Below are 19969 nucleotides of genomic sequence, written 5' to 3' on the forward strand. Positions count from 1 at the left end.
AATTATTGTGTATGGTATAAGAAAGTTTCATTTGTTTTTTTTATATATAATTCTCTATGTGATGAGACATGATCATCATAGTTTCCCTCACTTCTTTAAGCTTGGTATCTTTCAGTTCTTTAAACATATTTTTAAAAGCTGCTGTGAGGTCTTTGTTAAATCCAATATAAGGGCCCTCTCAGAGGGAATGTCTGTTGCCTTGTTTTTTCCTGTGAATGGGTCACACTTTCCCATTTATTTGCATGTCTCATAACATTTTTTTAGTTGGACACATTTTAGGTAATATAGCAATTCTGGGTACTGATTACTGATTTCCCTCCCCTCCTCTGGTTTTTATTGTTGTTATTTGCTTGTTTCTTTGTTTAGTAACTTGGCTAGAGTATTTTAGTGAAGTTTACTTTCCTTTCATTCTGAAGATGTTGATGTTGCTTCTCAGAGAGTGCAGCCTTTAGTATACATACAATCACCCCAGGACAGTAGTGGTTTTAGCAGGGTTCTCTTTGACTGTCTCTTGCCCTGATCTCTTTGGAAAGCTGTCTGCCTTTGTTGATATCACTTCCAGCTATTAGGTATCAAGAGCCAAGTGATTGCTCTGTTGTTTTAGACAACACCCTGAGATATATATTATTCAACATTAAATTTGGACAGGGATCATATTTGAAGCCATTCTTGGAGTTCTGTTCAATTCTTGGGAGAAGTTCCCTTAGCTATCTCTTTTCTAGGTTCTCCCTAGTGAACCAGCTCACCTATGGTCTAGCTGGTTACTGTTAATTAAGAGGAACTACCTCTTATTTATTTCTACCAAATACTTCATCAGTTTTGAGGGCACTTTTAGGTTTGAACTTCTCAAATTGTGTTTCATATAAAGCTAATTCCTTTGGAGACACCTTCAGAGTTCACTGCTCTTAAAGACTGCCTCTTCCCTGGGCAAAACCTCTAAGTCATTAGTCTGGGCTGCGGGCAGGGGTGGTAACCTCTAATCTTCTCAGCTTGACTTTTTTTTTGGCATGAAACCTCTGCTCTTCAAGCAAACTGGGGTGGGAACAATCAGGGCCTCAGCAGTTTTGACTTCTCATACCTGGAATAGAACTTTTGTCCTAATAGTTGGGGACTGACAGGAGAAGGGAGAATGTGTCCATGGTGCTTTTCAGGTTCCTATCTGAAAATCTATCCTGTATAGGGTAGTTTTAAGAATAAATACATTTGTCAATTGTTTGCTGCTATTATACAGGAATATAATTGATTTTTGTATATTGACTTGTATTCTTCAATGCTGCAAAGTTCATATACTGTTTTTATAGATATTTTTGTAGATTCCTTTGGGTTTCCTACATATACCATAATATCACTGACAAATAAAGAGTTTTAATTATTTTCCTTCTAATGTTTACACAAATTACTTTTTAGTTTGTTTTTTGCCCTTACTTAAGTTATCAAGTACAATGTTGAACAAAGATGATGAGAGTGGATATTATTCCCTTGTTACCAATTCTAGTGGAAAAACATTCAATATTTCAATATTATTTCATAATTATTATGTTATTACTAGGTTTTTCATAGATGGACTTTATTCAATTTAGGATATATTCTTCTATTCCTAATTTCCTGAGGATTTTTATCATAAATAAGGATCAAATTATGACTTTTTTTGCATATATTGAGATAATTACATTATTTTCTCCTTCATTATGTTAATCAGGTGTTTTGCACTGATTTTCAAATATTAAACATATTCTTGGAATAAATCCACCTCGGTTATGATGTTTTATCTCTTACATATATCTGTCATCCATTTGCTAATATTTTATTTATGACTTCTGCAACTATGTTCATGAGTGAGATTGACCTGCACTTTCCCTTAAATTACTGTCTTTGTCAAGTTTTGGTTTTCAAGATTGTGCTGGCCTCAGATAACCAGTTGGGAAGAGTTCCCTCTTTCTTTCTATCCCTCAAATTCTTTGCATAAGATTAGTGTTTTTATTCTTTTAATGTTTGATTGAATTAATCAGTGAAGCCATTTGAGGCCTGCAGTTTTCTTTGCTGTGAATATTAAATCTTGAATAGAAAAAAATTTTAAAACATAGGAGTCTATATTTTCCAGTGTGTTTGATGCCACTTCCTATAATTTTTTCTTTCAAGAAATCTCAATTTCATCTATATTTTCAAGTTCTAGGCATATAGTTGTTCACAATCTTACTTTTATTATTTTTAATATCCGTGGAGTCCATAGTGATGTTCCTTTTTCATTCCTAGTATTGGTTATTTGTTTTTTCTTCTTTCTTGATCTGTCTTACTAGGGTTTTTAGACCACAGTAGTTTTTTTGAAGAACTGTCTTGTGGGTTTGTTGATCTACTCTCTCTTTTGCCCTCTATTTCACTGATTTCCAATCTTAATTTCCTTCCTTCTGTTTACTTTGGGTTACACTGTTCTTTTTTCAGTGTTTTAACAAATAAGTTTAGATTATTGATTTGAGATCTTTCATTCTTTTTCTAACTTAAGCTTCTAATGTTCTAAATTTTTCATTAGGCTCTACTTTAGTAATATCTCAATATCACAAATTTTGATATTTTGTGTTTATACTTTCACTAAGTTAAAATATTTTAAAAATTCCCTTGTGATTTGTTTTTTTAAGATGAGCTATTCTTAATTTTCAAATTTTGGAGATTTTAAGACATATTTCTGTTAATGATTTCTAATTTAATTTCTTTCATGATCAGAAAACATATTCTGCTTGATTTTAATTCTTTATTGTTTCATGACTCAGTCTATACTTGTGAATGTTCCATGTCTAATGAAAAAAAGCATATTTTCATTAGTGTGGTGTAGGTGTCTATTTATGTCAGCTAGGTCAATTTGGTTAAGAGAGTTGCTTAAGTTTTTTATAGCCTTACCAATTTTTGTCCTTTGTCAGACAGCTCAAGTGACGTGCTAATCATTCAGATTCTACAAAGTATTGAACTGAGCTGGGGCTGGTCTGCAGCTTTAATTGGATTAAATTTCCCTTCAAAATCTCTCTTTGCTCCTCAATCCAACAATCAAACTTCTCTATTCCCTTCCTCAAGGAGCTCTTTCCTAACTTTCCCAGTATTTGTGCAAAAAAGAGCGTTGAGATGCAGTTTCAGATAGTTTAATTCAGCTTGGGTCCAATTCTATAATAACGCCTGAATGCAAGCAGTTTGAGACTGCATAAATTCTCTCTGCTTTCTCATTTGCTTCCACTTTCTCAGAAAAATTCTGAAAGTGGTGGCGTTAGTTGGCAGAGAATTGCCAAACTGAATAATTTTGTATTTAGAGCTATTTCAGATTCCCATCCAATAGTTCAGTTAAACCTCTAGTTGTTCCTATTCTTTGCAGTCTGTCCATCTGTATAAGGCCCATTCCTTTCCTGACCTGTGTTCAGCTCAGTCACTTGCCCCAGGTATAAAAACAGCTGCAGTTTTCTGCTGATCTATGAATGGCTCTTATCTCTCTGGAATTCAGTTAATCAAGGCTTCTTTGAATCCACCACTCTTCAGAAGCCTTGTAGAAAAGTATGATTTTAATTTTATCATTGTTAATAGGGATTTATCATTGTTGTTGTCATTGTTACCATGGAGATCTTCATTCATGGGGATCTTGTTTTATATCTTTCAAAGTCCTATCTGGAAATGGAAAGCCCCTCCTTCACTTATATCTAATATCTTGGAAATAATGTGAAAGCTGTATTGGAGGCATGTAGAACAAAGGAATGGAAACCAAGTAAACTGGTTAATCCATTGCTGACACTAGTAGGTATTCTTTACAGTGTTCAGGGTGTTGCCAAATAATTGTGCTTTTCCTCATAATACATTGAATACTCAATGGTGAGATTTCCCAAAGATTGTGTTGAGAAAGTTATGTCTGATATATGGGTAAAGGAAATTGACAACTAAATTTGAAAGATTTGTATGATGATTTGTTAGAAAATATATAATAAATCCTGGTTAAGATCAGATAGAGATGTTTTATGGTAAATAAATAATTGAATATCAGAAGACAAAAATCCCTTGGGTACAATGAATTATATCAACTTTAATTTAAAAATTTCTAAGAATATATACCTACAATGTATCTTAATGGATAGTTTAATCAATAATCATATTTGAAGCAGCAACTTGTGAATGTTAAATATCAATATTCTTTAGGAGACTAATACCCAGTGTACAAATGTCTTCACATATATAAATAGTCTACACTTTGGGAATTTTCTTACCAAATTACCATTTACCATATAAACTTCTCTGGTCTGCATGTTTTAAATTTGATTGACACTTTAGCCAGATAATTTTTTTTGTTGTGTGGTGATATATTGTAGGATGGTTATCAGTATCTATGGCTTCTACCCACTAGATGCCAGTAGAGCACTCTTCCCCCAGCTGTGACAACAAAAAATGTTTCCAGACATTGCCAAATGTCCCCTGGGGGGACAAAATCATGCCAGGTTGAGAACCACTGCCTGAAGTTATATTAACTGTTTTATTTGTTTGACTCACATTGAAATTACTGTTAAACTAAACTCTAGAAAACTCACATTTATTACTAAGTAATATCTCCCCTATTTTTAATTTCTTTGTTCACTTTTTTAGAATTCATAGATGGAACCTTATATTTTACCTACTACTTACAGATCAGTGTGCTTTTCAGTACAAAGTTTGGAGTAAGAAAACACTAAAACTGATTTCAAAAAGAAACAAAACCTATTAAAATACAGAACTGAAAAACAGAGATGTAAAAATCACTTTGTTTCATTTCTCAACCAAATCATACCTTTTGTAACTTATCCCTCTGATTCTGTAGCTTTCTCCTTTTCTTTTATGTACCTCTCTATTACAATAGAGAAAGCTTCCTATTAAATACTAATCTTTGCACATATGTTCTGATTTCCTCCCTTCTCACTTTGTGAAGGATTTTGCTTCTTTAGTTATTATTCCCTCTGTCCCTTAGCACCAATCTCTTTCTCTATGGATCATTCAATATTCACATCAACTTTAAAATATGCTCTTTTCTAAAATAAAAAAAATCCTCCTTTTAACACTTTATTCCAATGCAGGTACTGACCTAATTTTGGCATCCCTTCATAACCAAACTTCTCAGAGTTATTTACTTGCGCTGTTTCCTCACTTGCCATTCCTTAGTCTAATATAATTGTGGCCTCTATCCCAATACTTTTCCAAAACTACTTTTTAAAGTGTCAGAAATAACCTTCACAGTACAACGCTCACTAGTCACTTTTCTGAGCTTACCCTACTTATCCTATCTGTAGCCTTTGATATGACCGACCACTGCTTGAAACACTCCCCTTTATTTTGGCTTCTGCAATAGTCAGTCTCCTCATTTCTTTTCTCTCTGGCAAGTTCTCTCTGCCAGTTACTTTTCTTTCTTTAGAAATTAAATGTTGAAATTCCTGTTGTCTTTAGCCACAATCCCCCTCTTCCCTTCTTCTGCTCCCTCCATGCCTACATAACTTCATTCCCATGACATTACATACTAAATATTCAGATTTGTTTACCTGTCCACTTGTCATCTTCACTTGGAGAAATAACACACACCAAAATTTAACATGTCTAAAACTGAACTCTATTCCCTACAACCATGATGTACCCCAACCCTAGCTTCTTCATCTTTGTAAATAATATCATGATAACCACTGGCTCAATACCAAATTTGGAAATAATCTTTGATTCCACTTTCTGATCTCCCAAACTGAATTATAGTTAGTAGCTCTATAAGCGATTCTTGCACCTATCTTTTTTTCTCCAACAACATTGCTATCACCCTAGTTAAAGCTACCTTCATTTCTTGCCTAGAGTATAATATTGTCCTCCCAACTGGTATACTGGCTTTCATTCTTTTTTGGCCCCACAATATTTTCCTCATTTAGCATAATATTTTTAAGATATAAATCAAAGCATATCATTTCCTTGCTCAAAATAGAACTGAATTTCTAATAATTGCTTCAGAAGTTTGTATGATCTTGTCCCTGCTCATCTAGACATCAAAATCTTAACCCACTTTCCCTCTCAATCACTACACACCCCAGCTTCCTTGTCCTTCTATTTCTAGAAGATAGTTAAAGTCCTTAACCAACTTAGAACCTTCTTATAAGCTGTTCACTCTGCCTGGAATACACAGCTCCCTGCCCTTCATGTGTCTAGTTCTCTTTTAAAAAAATAACTCTTTGAGGTTTAATTGACATATTTATAAAGTACTTAATTTGATAAATCTTGACATATATATACCCCTGTGAAACCATCTCTGCAATCAAGATAATAAATGTATCCAAGTTTCTTTGTGTCCTTTTGTAACCCTTCCCTTTCAGCCCTCTCCATACCGGCCTCTTCCCCATTCTCAGGCAACCATGGATCTGCTTTCTGTCACTCTGCATTAGTTTTCATTTCCTAGAATTTTATGTACATAGGATCATACAGTATCTGCCCTTTTTTTGTCTGGTTTCTCGTATTCAATGTCATTATTTTGAGATTCATCCATGGTATAGCACATAGGAATAGTGTATACCTTTTTACTGCTGTGTAGTAAACCATTGAAAATATATATGAGATTTGTTTATTCATTTAGCTTTTGATGGAGACATTGTTTTAGTTTTTGACTACTAAAAATAGTTCAAATTTTTGGTTGCTATGAATATCTTTGTATGGATATATGCTCTCATTTATCTAGGGTAAATAACTAGATATAAAGTGGCTAGGTCATATTATAAGTGTATGTTTAAATTTTTAAGAACCTGTAAAATGGTTATATTATTGTACATTCCCATCAGTAGTGTGTAAGAGGTTCTATTTCCTCTACATTCATGCCAGTACTTGGTATGATCAGGCTTTTTAACTTTAGCCACTATAATAGATGTATTATTATATTTCATTGTAGTTTTAATTTGATTTTCTTAATAATGAATGTTTTTTAGTATCTTTTCATATGCTTATTTTTATCACTATATTTTCATTTCTGAATTATTTATTCAAGTCTTTAGCCCATTTTTTTATTGGGTTGCTTGCTTTCTTACCGAGTTTTGAGAAATTAAAAAATATATTCTAGATACAAGTCCTTTATCAGATATATGCTTTGCAAATATTTTCTCCTAGTCTGTGGCTTAAGTTTTCATTCTCAAAAGTGTCTTTTAAAGAGCAGAAATTTTTACTTTTTAAAAAATCTAATTTATCCATATGTTTATTCTTTTATGAGCATGTCATTGGTATACTACCTAAAACACTTTTGCCTAACCTAAGGTCATAAAATTTTTCTCCTTGTTTCCTAGATTTATGGTTTTATGTTTTATTTTAAAGCTTTTGATCCATTATAAGTTAATTGTGAAAATTTTAGTACAAAGTATGGATCATAGTTAATTTTTTTTTTTTTTACAAAAGGATATTCAATGGTTTAAATATCATTTGTAGAAAAGACTATTCTTTCTCTACTTAATTGCCTTTGCCCCTTTGTAAAAAATCAGTTGTCTACATATGTGTAGGTGTATTTCTGGAGTCTACTGAGTTCCATTAACATATTTGTCTTTGAACCAATACCAACCTGACTCACTAACACTAATTTTTTTAAAAGTCTTGAAATTAGGTAGTGTTGGTTCTCCAAGATTCTTTTCAAAAGCTGTTTTGGCAACTCTAAATCCTTTGCATTTGTATATGGACTTTAGAATCAGTTTATCATTTATTGGGTTTGTATTGAACTACAGATCAATTGGGTGAGAACTGATATCTTAATATTGAGACATGTAATTCTTCATCTTTTTAGATCTTCTGTAACTTCTCTCAGAAATGTTTTCTGCTTTTCAATGCATGGGTCTTTCACATCTGTTGTTTAATTTATGGCTAAGTGGTGCAGGTTGACAGAAATAAAATTGATTTTAGTATATTGACCTTATATCCTGTACTTTGTTAAATTGACTTACTAGTTCTAGTGGCTTTTTGTAGACGTCATTAGATTTTCTTCATAGATGATTATGTTGTCTATGAAAAAAAGATGATTTAACTTCTTTTCCAATATGGATAACTTTTATTTCTTTTTCTTGCCTGACTACACTGGCTAAAATCCCCAGTACAATGTTAATTAGAAGTGGATGTGAGTTTATATATATATATATATATATATATATATACACACACACACACAAACACACACACATATATATAATTTTTTTTCCTAGTCTGCCTGGTGGAAAAAAAATAGGCACTGTTCCCTTTGTTTGAGTGTTGGATATCATTTCCTTTAATCTTTTCATATGATTCTTTACCTGTCCCTGGATAGCTACATATGTATGTTCATCAGTACTTTGAGGAGGAAACTGTAGATCTGTGGGATCCTCTTTTTATGAGCAGTAGCTGCTTTGGTTTCCCTGGTTTCTCATCCTCATCTTCTCAACATAGGGAGTTGACTAGTTTCCTCTTGGGTTTCCCCTTCTCCTTTTGCTGCAGTCTAGAAACTCTCTCAGGGCAGAAAACAGGCATAGTTATAGGGTTCACTTCTTTTGTTTCTCATCTGTCAGAAATTAGTTTTTCATTGCCTGATGTTCCATGTCTTAAAAACCACAACTTTATTTACTATGGCTGTTTTTGTTTGTGGCAGGATGTTAAATCTTGTCCCTTTTAGTCTATCTTGGTCAGAAGTGTAAGTTCAAAGCTTTGTCTGATTCCTTCTTATCTTGTAAGGATTCACTTAAATGTATCCTCCTCAGATAGACCTGTCCCTGACAACACTCTCAAAAATATGTCCAATTTTCCCATGTCTCATTTTTTTCTTTTGTAGCATTGCTTCTTTTTTCAACTATAATTGTATATTTATGAATTTCTTTATCTATATGCTTTCTGTTATAAACTGAGGGAAAAGACCATAATTATTTCATTCATCATTATATATTTAGTGCCTAAAAAATGTTTGATAAAAAAGATGCTTAATAAATATTTTTTAAATAAATAGAATTTTCCCATTTACTGTTTATCATAATTTTTGCTAGTTTTTGTTCCTTGAGGCATTCCTCTTATTCTTTGTTTTACTCCTGCTCCATTCTTGACTTGCTCCATTTATTTTTGAAAATATTTATTTGCCTCTCTTTTCTAGTTCTCTCTTATTATTGTCCCATTTTCTTTCAATTTTTCATTATGTTTCTGATTTGTGTTTCCAGGATCTGTTATGATTCCCCACACTCCGAAAAAACTACGCAGTGAAAGAGAGAAAATGTCTATAGATAGGATTGAAACTTTCCAAAGGATTCCCCTATTGAATAACTAGAAATTGATGCATAAGCACATTTTCTGACAATGTTCTACCTTAAGCACACGTTTCAAACCTCCTTTGGTTCAAATGGTATATTACCCATTTTTAACTAGCAAAATTTGTCATAATAACAGGTAGAAAAAGCACTAGGTGATGAGGCAGCCGGCTTGATGTCAGCCCTAAATCTTCCATATATTTGTTGTATTCTGGAAAGGTTATTTAACCTATGGCGTGGTTTCATCTTCTATTATAATAATGTCTACTATTTATAGAAGTGTTATTACAAACACTAACCTTGAAAAGTTCCAAAAGTCTCTAAGGGGGAAGTAGGGATTATGATTTTTACTTTATACATGAGGAAAAAGAAACTCAGAGCAGTTAAATGACTTGCTTAGGACTATAAATGTAATGAGTAGTCAATACGAAGAAAAGACAGAACTTGATATAAACCTTCTGACCCTATGTCTGTTGCTCTTTCCAAAGCATTTCATTGCATCCACAAATCATACTCCCATGGAAGACATGGAACTTCTCTTTACGGCCTTCTAAGGACTTGATTTTACTTCTGTCTTGACACTTTAATTCTTAGTTTAGAGAAACTATGATTTCTTTTGCAAAATTCCAATGAACCCAGTAACTACAGAGCCATATCTACTCTCATTTATCAAATCTGAAAAGTCCCCTGGCTGTTCATGTGAGTGAAAAGAGTCTCTTGTCATGCTCTATCCCACTACTACCATCACTGACTTGCTGAGCTCATACTTGTGCAGGATGTAGAGGACAATAAGAATTTTAGATATGGTCTTCAGGTTCTTATCATGCATTTATAAAGGTAGAGCATATGCATAAAAATGCAAACAAATCTAAGTACCAATTAAATGGTACAGACACTACTGTATACAAGCCTGTACACCGTAGGCACTATAGACATTTAAATTAAGGAATTTTCTCAGAGGGCTCTGATGGCAGAGGGAAAGGTTTACTATAGGGAGTGAAATCTAAAGAAAGTTTCCAGAGAGTTTCCAGGAGAGTTTCACTTATAAGTAAATTATAAGTGTAGAAGGATACATACACTGGCTTAAGAGGAGTGTTTTTATAGGAATAGTAGGAAATTGATTTGAAGATGTAGATAAGAATTATATTTTAGGGTACCCTAAATGAAGGTCTAAATTCTTGGCTTTTTTATTCTGAAGGCAACATAAGATTATTGAAGTAATGACCTTTAGCCTGTATATCATGGTTGATATTGTAGAATTTAGATTAACAAGAGCCTGCTTCTTATCCTCAGTATCCAATTTCTTTTTACTATAAAAGCACTACATGTTTATTATAGAAATACCATAAAATACATTAAAAGAAATGTATAAAATCTCAATCTCATGTTCCAGAAACTTTTTGTATCTGTATAGATGGTTGCATTCACACACACACACATATACAGTAGGAGGATCCCACCTCGAGAAGGCTAAACTAGGATTCTGAAGTCTGAGTGTGTGAGTTAGACCACCTGGAGACTATTTTCAGGAAAGGTTTTGGCTGAAACAGTTTAGGTGGCAGGGGATGGGTAATGAAGAATAGTAGAGGGAAGAAGTCAGCAAATTTATGTGAGTGAGATAGTAAATATTTAGGTCTCATTGGCCATATGGTTTCTGTTGCAACTACTCACCTCTGCCACTGCAGTTTGGAAGCAGCCATAGACAATATATAGATGAATGAGTTTGGCTGTGTTCCAATAAAACTTTTATGGAAATTTTAATTATGGAAACTGAAATTTCACATAATTTTCAGGTGTCAAGAAATATTATCATAATACCTAATAAGTTTCTGTTTTAGTAACAGCAGAAGCCAACATAGATATCAGTGTTCTATCACAGTTACCAGGAGTAGAGGCAGTGGGAAGCACTCAAAAAGGAGGTACTCTGCTAGAGCAGAATACTAGAGAATAGTTATAAGCAAAAACAAGCCATCCTCTGCACCCCAGAAAAATTTTTAAGGCTTTCACAGGTATTGACTTCCTTTAGCTAATGGAACAAAAAGTTTTAGGTTTTTATAAGTGATATAATTCCATTAAGTATCTACAAGCTGGTGAGATGAGGTCTGAAGAAATTTAGGATACAAGCAACAAATGTGTGTGCCCATATATATATTTTATACAAATATGAGATCACATTATGTGTACTGTTAAGTAAACTTCTTTTTAAACATAATATGTTAACATACACATCTTCTCATGTCAATAAATATTTACCCATAACATCACTAGTATCATCTGTACCCCCAATCATATTCTCATTCCTCACTCTTTCTGCACCATTTTTTAGAGTATCTGACAAACCATCTTCAGATTTGCTTTTGCTACCATGGTAAATGCTACTATTGCTGACTTTTATTTGTGACTTTAATTCCCCAATTTCACAGTGTTTGGTTCTTAAAATCACTATAGAAATGTGTTTGTATATTCTATTTTAAAGTAAAAGCATCAGAAATTGGAAATATTTAGCTACCTCTAAGAAATCTAATTACATTAGAAAAAGCAAATATTGTGGCCTTGGTTACAATAATTTTATAAAATGGCTAAAGGCACAAGGTTTCCAAAATAAGCATTCAATTATTATTGATACTAGAATGTAAGGTTTATTATTTACAAGGACACCATGGCTCTTCCTCCTCAAAACAAAAGACAATGGTATGCATGGTCTGAAATAAATACTGAAATAATGAGTATGGGTAAATGGGTTTATGACAATAACTATTTGAAATATTTATATAATTTTTATTAAAATCATCAGGTTGCATTTCCATAACAAAACAAAAATTTGCATGCATGCTGAATGTGTTTTGAAAAACACATTACTGGGCACAGATGTATGGATTTAACACAAGCATTATGACTTAAAAAAGCTATTTGCCTAACCTTTAATAGAACTTACTCTGATAGGAAGTACGGATCCGTTTCGTTAAATCAGGATAAAAGTTAGACAGGCCACGCATGCAAAAGTTGTCTTTGGAACATGCCAGAACACCAGCATCAGCAGCAGGCAGAAGAAAGAGAGAAAAATAGTCTAACGTGAAAGGAAGTGATATCATACCAGAATCTAGAACAGCCAAGATGAAGACATTGCAGCAAGTTTAGGTAATCAAATTAGAAAGGAGATACCAAAAAATCAATTAGAACGTAAGAGGTGATAGATGAATGATGAGAATGCTGTAGTAATTTTTTTCCATCAAATATCATATAAAAATAAGAGGCATATATCTTTTCATGCTTTTTACATAGCAAACTTTTATTTAGCTTATAAATAATATGTATGTTACCTCATAAATGTAAAATTGGTTGTCTTTAATCTTCAATATTAACAAGAAAGCTAAGGGATTTTAGTCTTCTTTTTTTTAATCACAAAGTGAGTACTCATTATATACACTAAATAGAAGCAGAGTTTACAACTTCATCACAGTTTTTCCTAATTTTAAAGTCATTAAAATTCTGAGCTCTAATCATAATTTTGAGGCTCAATAAGTTTAAATTAAATAAAATAATAACTGTATTACCTCTGTCAAAATATACACTTTGTCATCCCACTGTTTATATCCAGCAAGTAACTTAGATACTATCTTTGGATCCACAGCTTTTCTGATTGAATTAGTGTTTCAGCCTGCAAACAGTGCCTACTATCCCCTAACATCTTTCTCTCAAGAGTTCACGAACTTTCAAAAATCAACTTTGTCAATCGTGAGGGAATCTCATGGTACATTCATGCACAATTTCTCTTATTCTGCCTTTCTTTCAAAAGCCAATAGTGGTAGAAGCAGAACCTGTCTAATTTTACATTTCTAGCACTCTTAATATATTGCTAAAAGTTGAGATCCCTAACAAAAAACAAAAGTTCTCCAGGTTCTGAAGGAGAACTTTTGTACTCCTGAAAAGGGTCTAAACTAGCAATTTGGAAAGGGTTGAGGTTTACAAAAGAAAGATTAACAAAGAGGGAGCATTTCAGAATATCAAGTAACTTTTCATTAGTCCAAAAGGAAACTTCATTTATTACCACTTTCAGATGTTAAATTGGCACACTTGCGATTTAGAAAATAACACCTACCATAATGTACTCTTTTTACTTTCAAATAGTCTTTGCATGGGTATATTTAGTAAAACTGTCAATATTCAACTGATTATTTTAAAAAACAGTAGAGAAATTTTAAAAACTGTATAAAATAACATGCAGTACTACAGATGCATTTCCCCCTGCAAACCTTTTTGCTCAACCAATTTTTTACCAACTAAACTATGTCAGTGGACAGAAAATATACTAAATGTTGGCCATGTTTACAAAGCCAACAATTTGGATATATACTGAAATTTCAGTAAAACTTTGGATAATTTGGCATATCAAGGTTTGGCATTATATATAGAAAGTATTTGGGCTTGTATTTTAGTAACTTTATGTATTTTTCTTTTATAATTGGTCCTGTCAAGAAAAATATCATCTTTCATAGCATTTTAAAATGTTAATTAATAATGTTTACTGCATTTGTGAAAGTACCTCCAAGAAAGTCACCATCCAACAAGGAAAGGTGACAGCTAAAATATGGAGTTGATTTAAAAAATTAAAACTAAGATGAATGCCCTTAAGTTATATTTTTAAAGCTATAAAATATTAGAAGAAAATTATCCCCCTTAACACAACTTAACACAACTGATTACAAGCATTTTTTTTCAACTAGAGAGCCTGATTTTCATAGCATTTTTATATTTAATAGGTTCTTATTTTTTGTTATTTCTTAGGAATTCAACTTAAAAAACTTGATGCTTCCTAATGTTAACAGCAAATTTGTTTAAACACCTCCTTTACCCTTTCAGATTCTTACTTTGTTTCTGGCCAATTTTACTTACATGGTATTGTAAATTATGTTGACTTCATATTTCTGTGCATTTGAATAGCATCACAGAAGACAAGAAATCTAAAGGTAAGAAAACAGGTGAACTAATCAAGTTCATAACCATCTTGTTTTATCTCCTACCTGCAATGAACTGCTTGTTTTTTCGAGGAGACCGTGGTTGTCGTTGGTATAGGTCACTTGATCTATATAGGTCAATGGTCCCCATGCTTAACAGTACTGTCTTCTGTATAAAATCCACCACAGCCAACCCATTGCAGTTCCCAAATGCAACTCTGAGAGAAAAAAAAATGCAACTAGAATGTATCACACCAACCATTATTATTTTTATCTCTGAATTAAAAAAATAAATAAGATTATTGGAAAGTAAAGCTTTAGGGTTGGGTAAGTCAGGCGTGATTGGTGAAAGTCAGGAAGGATATGGTCCTTTATGTAGGATAGGTTAACCTTGTATAATAGCCATGACCATTGCAAAAAAAAAAAAAAAAGGAATGACCTGCAATCATGTTTTCTCATATATTTTATCATGTAAGTAGTGATTACTCAACCTGCTCTTTAACTTAGTTTTATGTTTTTACAGAAGAATCATATAAAATGTTTTTGCTATGAAGGGGTAAATAGATCAAGAAATGTCATATTTTAATAGCTACAGATGCTTAGGTAAGCAATTAGATGACTTTTTCAAATAAAATCATATTTATTAGGTTCCAAATTAGTTTTCTTCTTAAACAGTATATATCTAATACAAGATTTTACATAAAGATTAACTTCATATATCAAAGATTTTTGACACCATAGTAGATATGAACAGAGATCTAACTTTCATTCACAAAGATTTAAAAATTTCTCAATCTTTTCATCTTTATTTTGTCCCATTTATTAAAATACAAAGGCCATTTGATTAATTTCTTAAGTAAATCTCCTGAAAAATTAAAATGGATCTCCTAAGTGGGCATTTTGGTCACCCTAACCATTGGAATACTCTAAACTCTTTTTTCCCTCCATTTATAACATACCCTTTAGCTGAACAATTGTAACTCTGTGCTTTTTGCTTCCTAAACTAAATATAAAATAGTTGTATGAAAATTGTCTTGCTCATTTTATATAATTTCACGTTGTTTTATAACTTAGACTGAACCTGGTTGACAAATCATGTGCTTACTCTAAATCTAGTTATTTCCATGCCACCACATTGCCTTCCTCACAAGAAGTGACAAGTTCTACCATATTAGATGTTTTGCTATTTTACATGAAGTTCTACAACTTCAGGAAGACAGACTCTAGAAAACTGGAAAAAACATTGTTATAAAAGTCAGAAGATCCCATCTCATCATTTATAGGTTATGTGACTGAGAAAAATTAATGAATTTTGCTAGGCTTTAGTTTCTTTACTTTGTAATGAGAATTATAATACTAGATTATAAAGCTAGTTCACAAAGCCTTTATGAGCATCAAATCAAAAATGTTATTAAAGTACTTTGAAAATTTTCCACATAAAAGTTGAATTGATCTTAATATTACAAGTGCAATATTATGCATATTACATTATATAGCAAATTAATATCTCTAAACTTTTAATGTTAAAAAGTAGTTAATTACTTCTGCTTACAGATATGACAGAGTTCCCAAATGCAATATACTAAGAAGAGAAACAAAGGCAACTAGAATGTATGACACCAGCAAAAACAATTATTTTTATTTTTGAATTAAAAATAAGAATACTGGAAAGTTAAACCCTAGATTTGGGGAGGTTAGGCAATGATTGTTGAAAAGTCAGTAAGGATACTGGATTTAATCTCCTAACCTTAACTAGAAAGCTGAACAAAATATATTAACAGTTTTCATATATTGGTCAACAGGCAACATAGAATAAGATCAGATAAGGATAACAATCAAAGTAAACTTTAGGTATTCTAGTTTAAACTAAGTGTTCTCAGTGAATGGAGAGATTTCCAAGGCTAGAGAACAGGAAATGGAAACTTAAGGAGATCAGAAGTCTCTCTGAGGAAAATATGAATGTGATAAAGTGAGAAATGGAAGATATTAAGAAGACAAATCAAATTTTAGGAGATAAAAATATATCTGAAATGCAAAAATTATCTGAATATTAGACATTGTAGCAGAGAAGAATAATGAACTTGAATAAATAGCAATAGAAAATTTCCAAAAAGAAATGAGAGAGAAAAAAAAAAACCCGAACCACAAAACATCACATCCCCGGGACAAACTAGCAGTCTAGAATAAATGTAATTAGAGTCTCAGAAAGGAAGATTGGCAGAAAACATATTTGAAGAAATGATCACCAAAATAGCAAAATGATGGCCAAACTTGATAACAGTAAACATAGAGATCCAAGAAACTCAAAAGATTCTAAACAGAATAAACATAAAGAAAAGTACAAACATCATAATCACATTACTGAAAACTAGTGATAGGGAGAAAAGTTAAAGGCAGCCAGGAGAAAAGATATATTTCCTACACAGAAGCAAAGATAAGAATGATGAAATCTACTCATTGGAAACTACACAATCCAAAATGACATGACATCTTTAAAGCAACAAATGGTAATAATAGGTTAAAATAAAATTTTATACTCAGCACATATCTTTCAAGTGGCGAAATACCAACTTTTACACATGAATAAAATCTGAGGGAACTCATCACTAGGGGACCTGTACTATAAGAAATAATAGAGGATGTACTTTAGGCAGAAGAAAAATGATTCCAGGTAAAAATATGGATCTTTAAAGAAGAGCACCATAAATGGTAAATACATGGATTAATATTAAAGACTCATTTCTTCAAAAGATAATCAATCATTTAAAATGAAAATAATAACAAGGTATTGTGGGATTTATAACATGTATACAAATAAATTATATGACAACAGTAGCACTAAGAACAGGAGGAGAAACAGAAATTCTTACAGTATATGTGAAGTGGTATAATGCTGTTTATTTATTTGAAGTTAAAGATATAATATATATAATAAACCAAAGAAAAACTGTAAATTTAAAAATTAAATACTTAGGACAATAGGAGATAAAATAGAAAAATCTTTGCATTCAAGCCAACAATAGGGATAATCACATTAATGTCAATCAATGGTCTAAACACCCCAATTAAGGGCAGAGGTTGCCTGAGTGGAAAAAAGAAATTCAGATCCAATATATGTTGCCTACCACAAGTCTAGTTTAAATACAAAGTAAAAGAATGGAAAACATATACCATGAAAACACTAATTAAATGAAGGCTGATGTGGCTATATAAATGAATTATTAATATAGACAAAGTATATATCAGAACAAGAAAAATTTTGAGGGATTATAGGTAGAATGATTATGAGGTCAATTCACCAAGAAGATATAGCAACCTTATATGTGAATTCATCTGGTAATAGAGCTTCAAAATACATGGAGAAATACTGAGAGTTGGAAGGAAAACACAAATCTACAATTAAGGCTGAGGATGCAAACATTCTTCTTTCAATAATTGATAAAATTATTAGACAAAAAATAATTAGAATATAGAAGTTTTGAACCACACTATCAACATCCTTGGCTAAACTGAAATTTATAGAACTCTCCATCCAATATTCATAATAGCATCAAAATTATGAAGTAGGTATAAATTTAACAACATGTAGAAAACATGTACACTGAAAATCACAAAACATTGCTGAGGGAAATTAAAGAAGACCTAAATAAATAGAGATGTACCTTGATCCATGGTCAGAAAATTCAATATCGTTAACTTTTCCCAAATTGAGCTGCAAAATGAAAGCAATTCCAAACAAAATCCCAGCAGACTTCTTTATTGTTTAAGAAATTGAAAACATGATTCTAAAATATGTATGAAAATTCAGTGATCTAGAATAGCCCAAACGATTTTGAAAAATAAAAAAGTTTAAGGACCCACATTATAAAATTTCAAGACATACTCTAAAGCTACAAGAATAACAACAGAATGGTTTTGAAAAAAAGATAAACATAAATATTAGTGGAAGAGAACAATATCCACAAACAAACACACAGAAATGACCAATTTATATTTGAGAAAAGTGTTACGGCAACTCAGAGGAAAGATAATCTTTCCAATAAATCATGATAAAAACAATTGGATACCCAAAGTAAAAAATGGAGCCTTAATTTTTACCTCTCATAAAACACAAAAATTAAAATGGATCAGAAGAAAATTGTAATAATCTTGGTTTAGGCAACAGTTTAACAGGACATGAAAAGCACAAACTATAAAATAAAAAATGTATAACCTGCATGACATCAAAATTAAATCATTTTGCTTTACAAAAGATACCATTAACAAAATGAAAAGATAAGCCATGGACTGAGAGAAAACATTTGGAAAATACATATCTTATTCAAGATATTCACAGAACTCCCAGTAATAATACAACTTGATTTAAAAAGTAGGTAAAAGATTTGAACAGACATTTCATGAAACAAGATGCACAAATGTGAAATAAGCACTTGAAAGATGCCGAACATCATTAGTTACCAGGCATATGTAAATTAAAACCACAATTACCACTGAACCCATCAGAGTAGATAAAATTGAAAAGATAGACAATATGAAGTGGTGACAAGTATGTGGAAAAACCAAAACCCTCATGCATTGCTGGTGGAAATGCAAAATGATATAACCTTTTCATAAAATAGTTTATCCTGTCTCATAAACATATACTTACCATATGACTCAGTAATCCTGTTCTTATTTACCCAAGAAAATACAAGTAAATGTTACACAAGGACTTTTACCTGAATGTTAATATCAGATTTATTCATGATAGACCCAAGCTGGAAACAACCCATATTTCCATCAATTGTTAATGGATACAACACATTTCTGTAGCCACAAAATGGGATATTATGCAGCAATGAAAATGAACAAGCCACAGATATATACGACATGGATGAATCACAAAAGCATTATGCTAAGTGAAAGAAAAAATAATTTACATTTCTATTTACATAAAATTGTAATAAATGTAAAACTATGGTGACAGAAAGCAAATCCCCTCCTTTGTGGGGCCAAGGAGTGAGAGGTAATAATTGAATGCAAAGGGCATGAGGGAATCTTCTGAGATGATGAGTAGTTTTTTTAAAATTAGTCTGTTGGTGGTTACATAACTTACATTGTTATGTATATTTGTCAAAACTCATATTGCATACTTACAATTGATAAATTTATTTCAAATACATTAATACTTCAATAAAGTTACTTTTAACATTAATAAATATTTAATTAAATTACTACCAAAATGGACCCACATGCTCCCTGCCCTGGTGGTTGGCTGGCCTGCCACGCTTCAAAGGTGCTGCCTCTGGCCTAGGGTTATGGCTGCAGCCCTGAACTGGTGAGGCTGCAAATGCATCTGAGCCAGAGCAAGGACTCAAACTCACCAGTCTGGACTCGGGGAAGCCACAGGCTGTCATGCCCCTGGCATGGCACAGCACCTGCAGTCTGGGGGAGGTTTAGGACAAGATGTTGGAGTAGAAGGACTTGAGCTCACCTCCTCGCATGAAAACACAAAAATTACAACTGCTAAATGACCACTGACAAAAAAGACTGGAACCTACCAAAAAAAAATTCTACACCCAAAGACAAAGAAAAACTCACAATGAGATGGTAGGAGGGGCACTTTCATGATATAACCAAACCCCATATCCACTGGGTGGGCAACCCACAAACTGGAAAATAATTATATTGCAGAGGTTCTTCCACAGGAGTGAGAGTTCTGAGCTCCACATCAGTCTCTCCAGCCTGGCAGTCTGGCATCAGGAAGAGGAGCCCCCAAAG

The 19969-nt window shown here is 32.4% G+C and overlaps 1 protein-coding gene across 2 annotated transcripts in view; it reads right to left on the reverse strand.

Moving 5' to 3' along the window:
* STXBP5L (syntaxin binding protein 5L) overlaps positions 1-19969 on the reverse strand; it is a 387479-nt gene that overhangs the window by 97379 nt on the left and 270131 nt on the right. The window contains exons 18-19 of one of the 2 annotated variants that reach the window (XM_057697539.1): positions 14276-14427; positions 12190-12261 (exon numbers count right to left, since the gene is read on the reverse strand). In XM_057697539.1, the coding sequence (XP_057553522.1) occupies positions 12190-12261; positions 14276-14427 (224 nt within the window). The remainder of the gene's footprint in view (positions 1-12189; positions 12262-14275; positions 14428-19969) is intronic. The other variant, XM_057697540.1, reaches the window with a different exon arrangement.

This window comes from Hippopotamus amphibius, chromosome 10 (genome assembly GCF_030028045.1).
Source record: "Hippopotamus amphibius kiboko isolate mHipAmp2 chromosome 10, mHipAmp2.hap2, whole genome shotgun sequence".
Lineage (NCBI taxonomy): Eukaryota > Metazoa > Chordata > Mammalia > Artiodactyla > Hippopotamidae > Hippopotamus > Hippopotamus amphibius.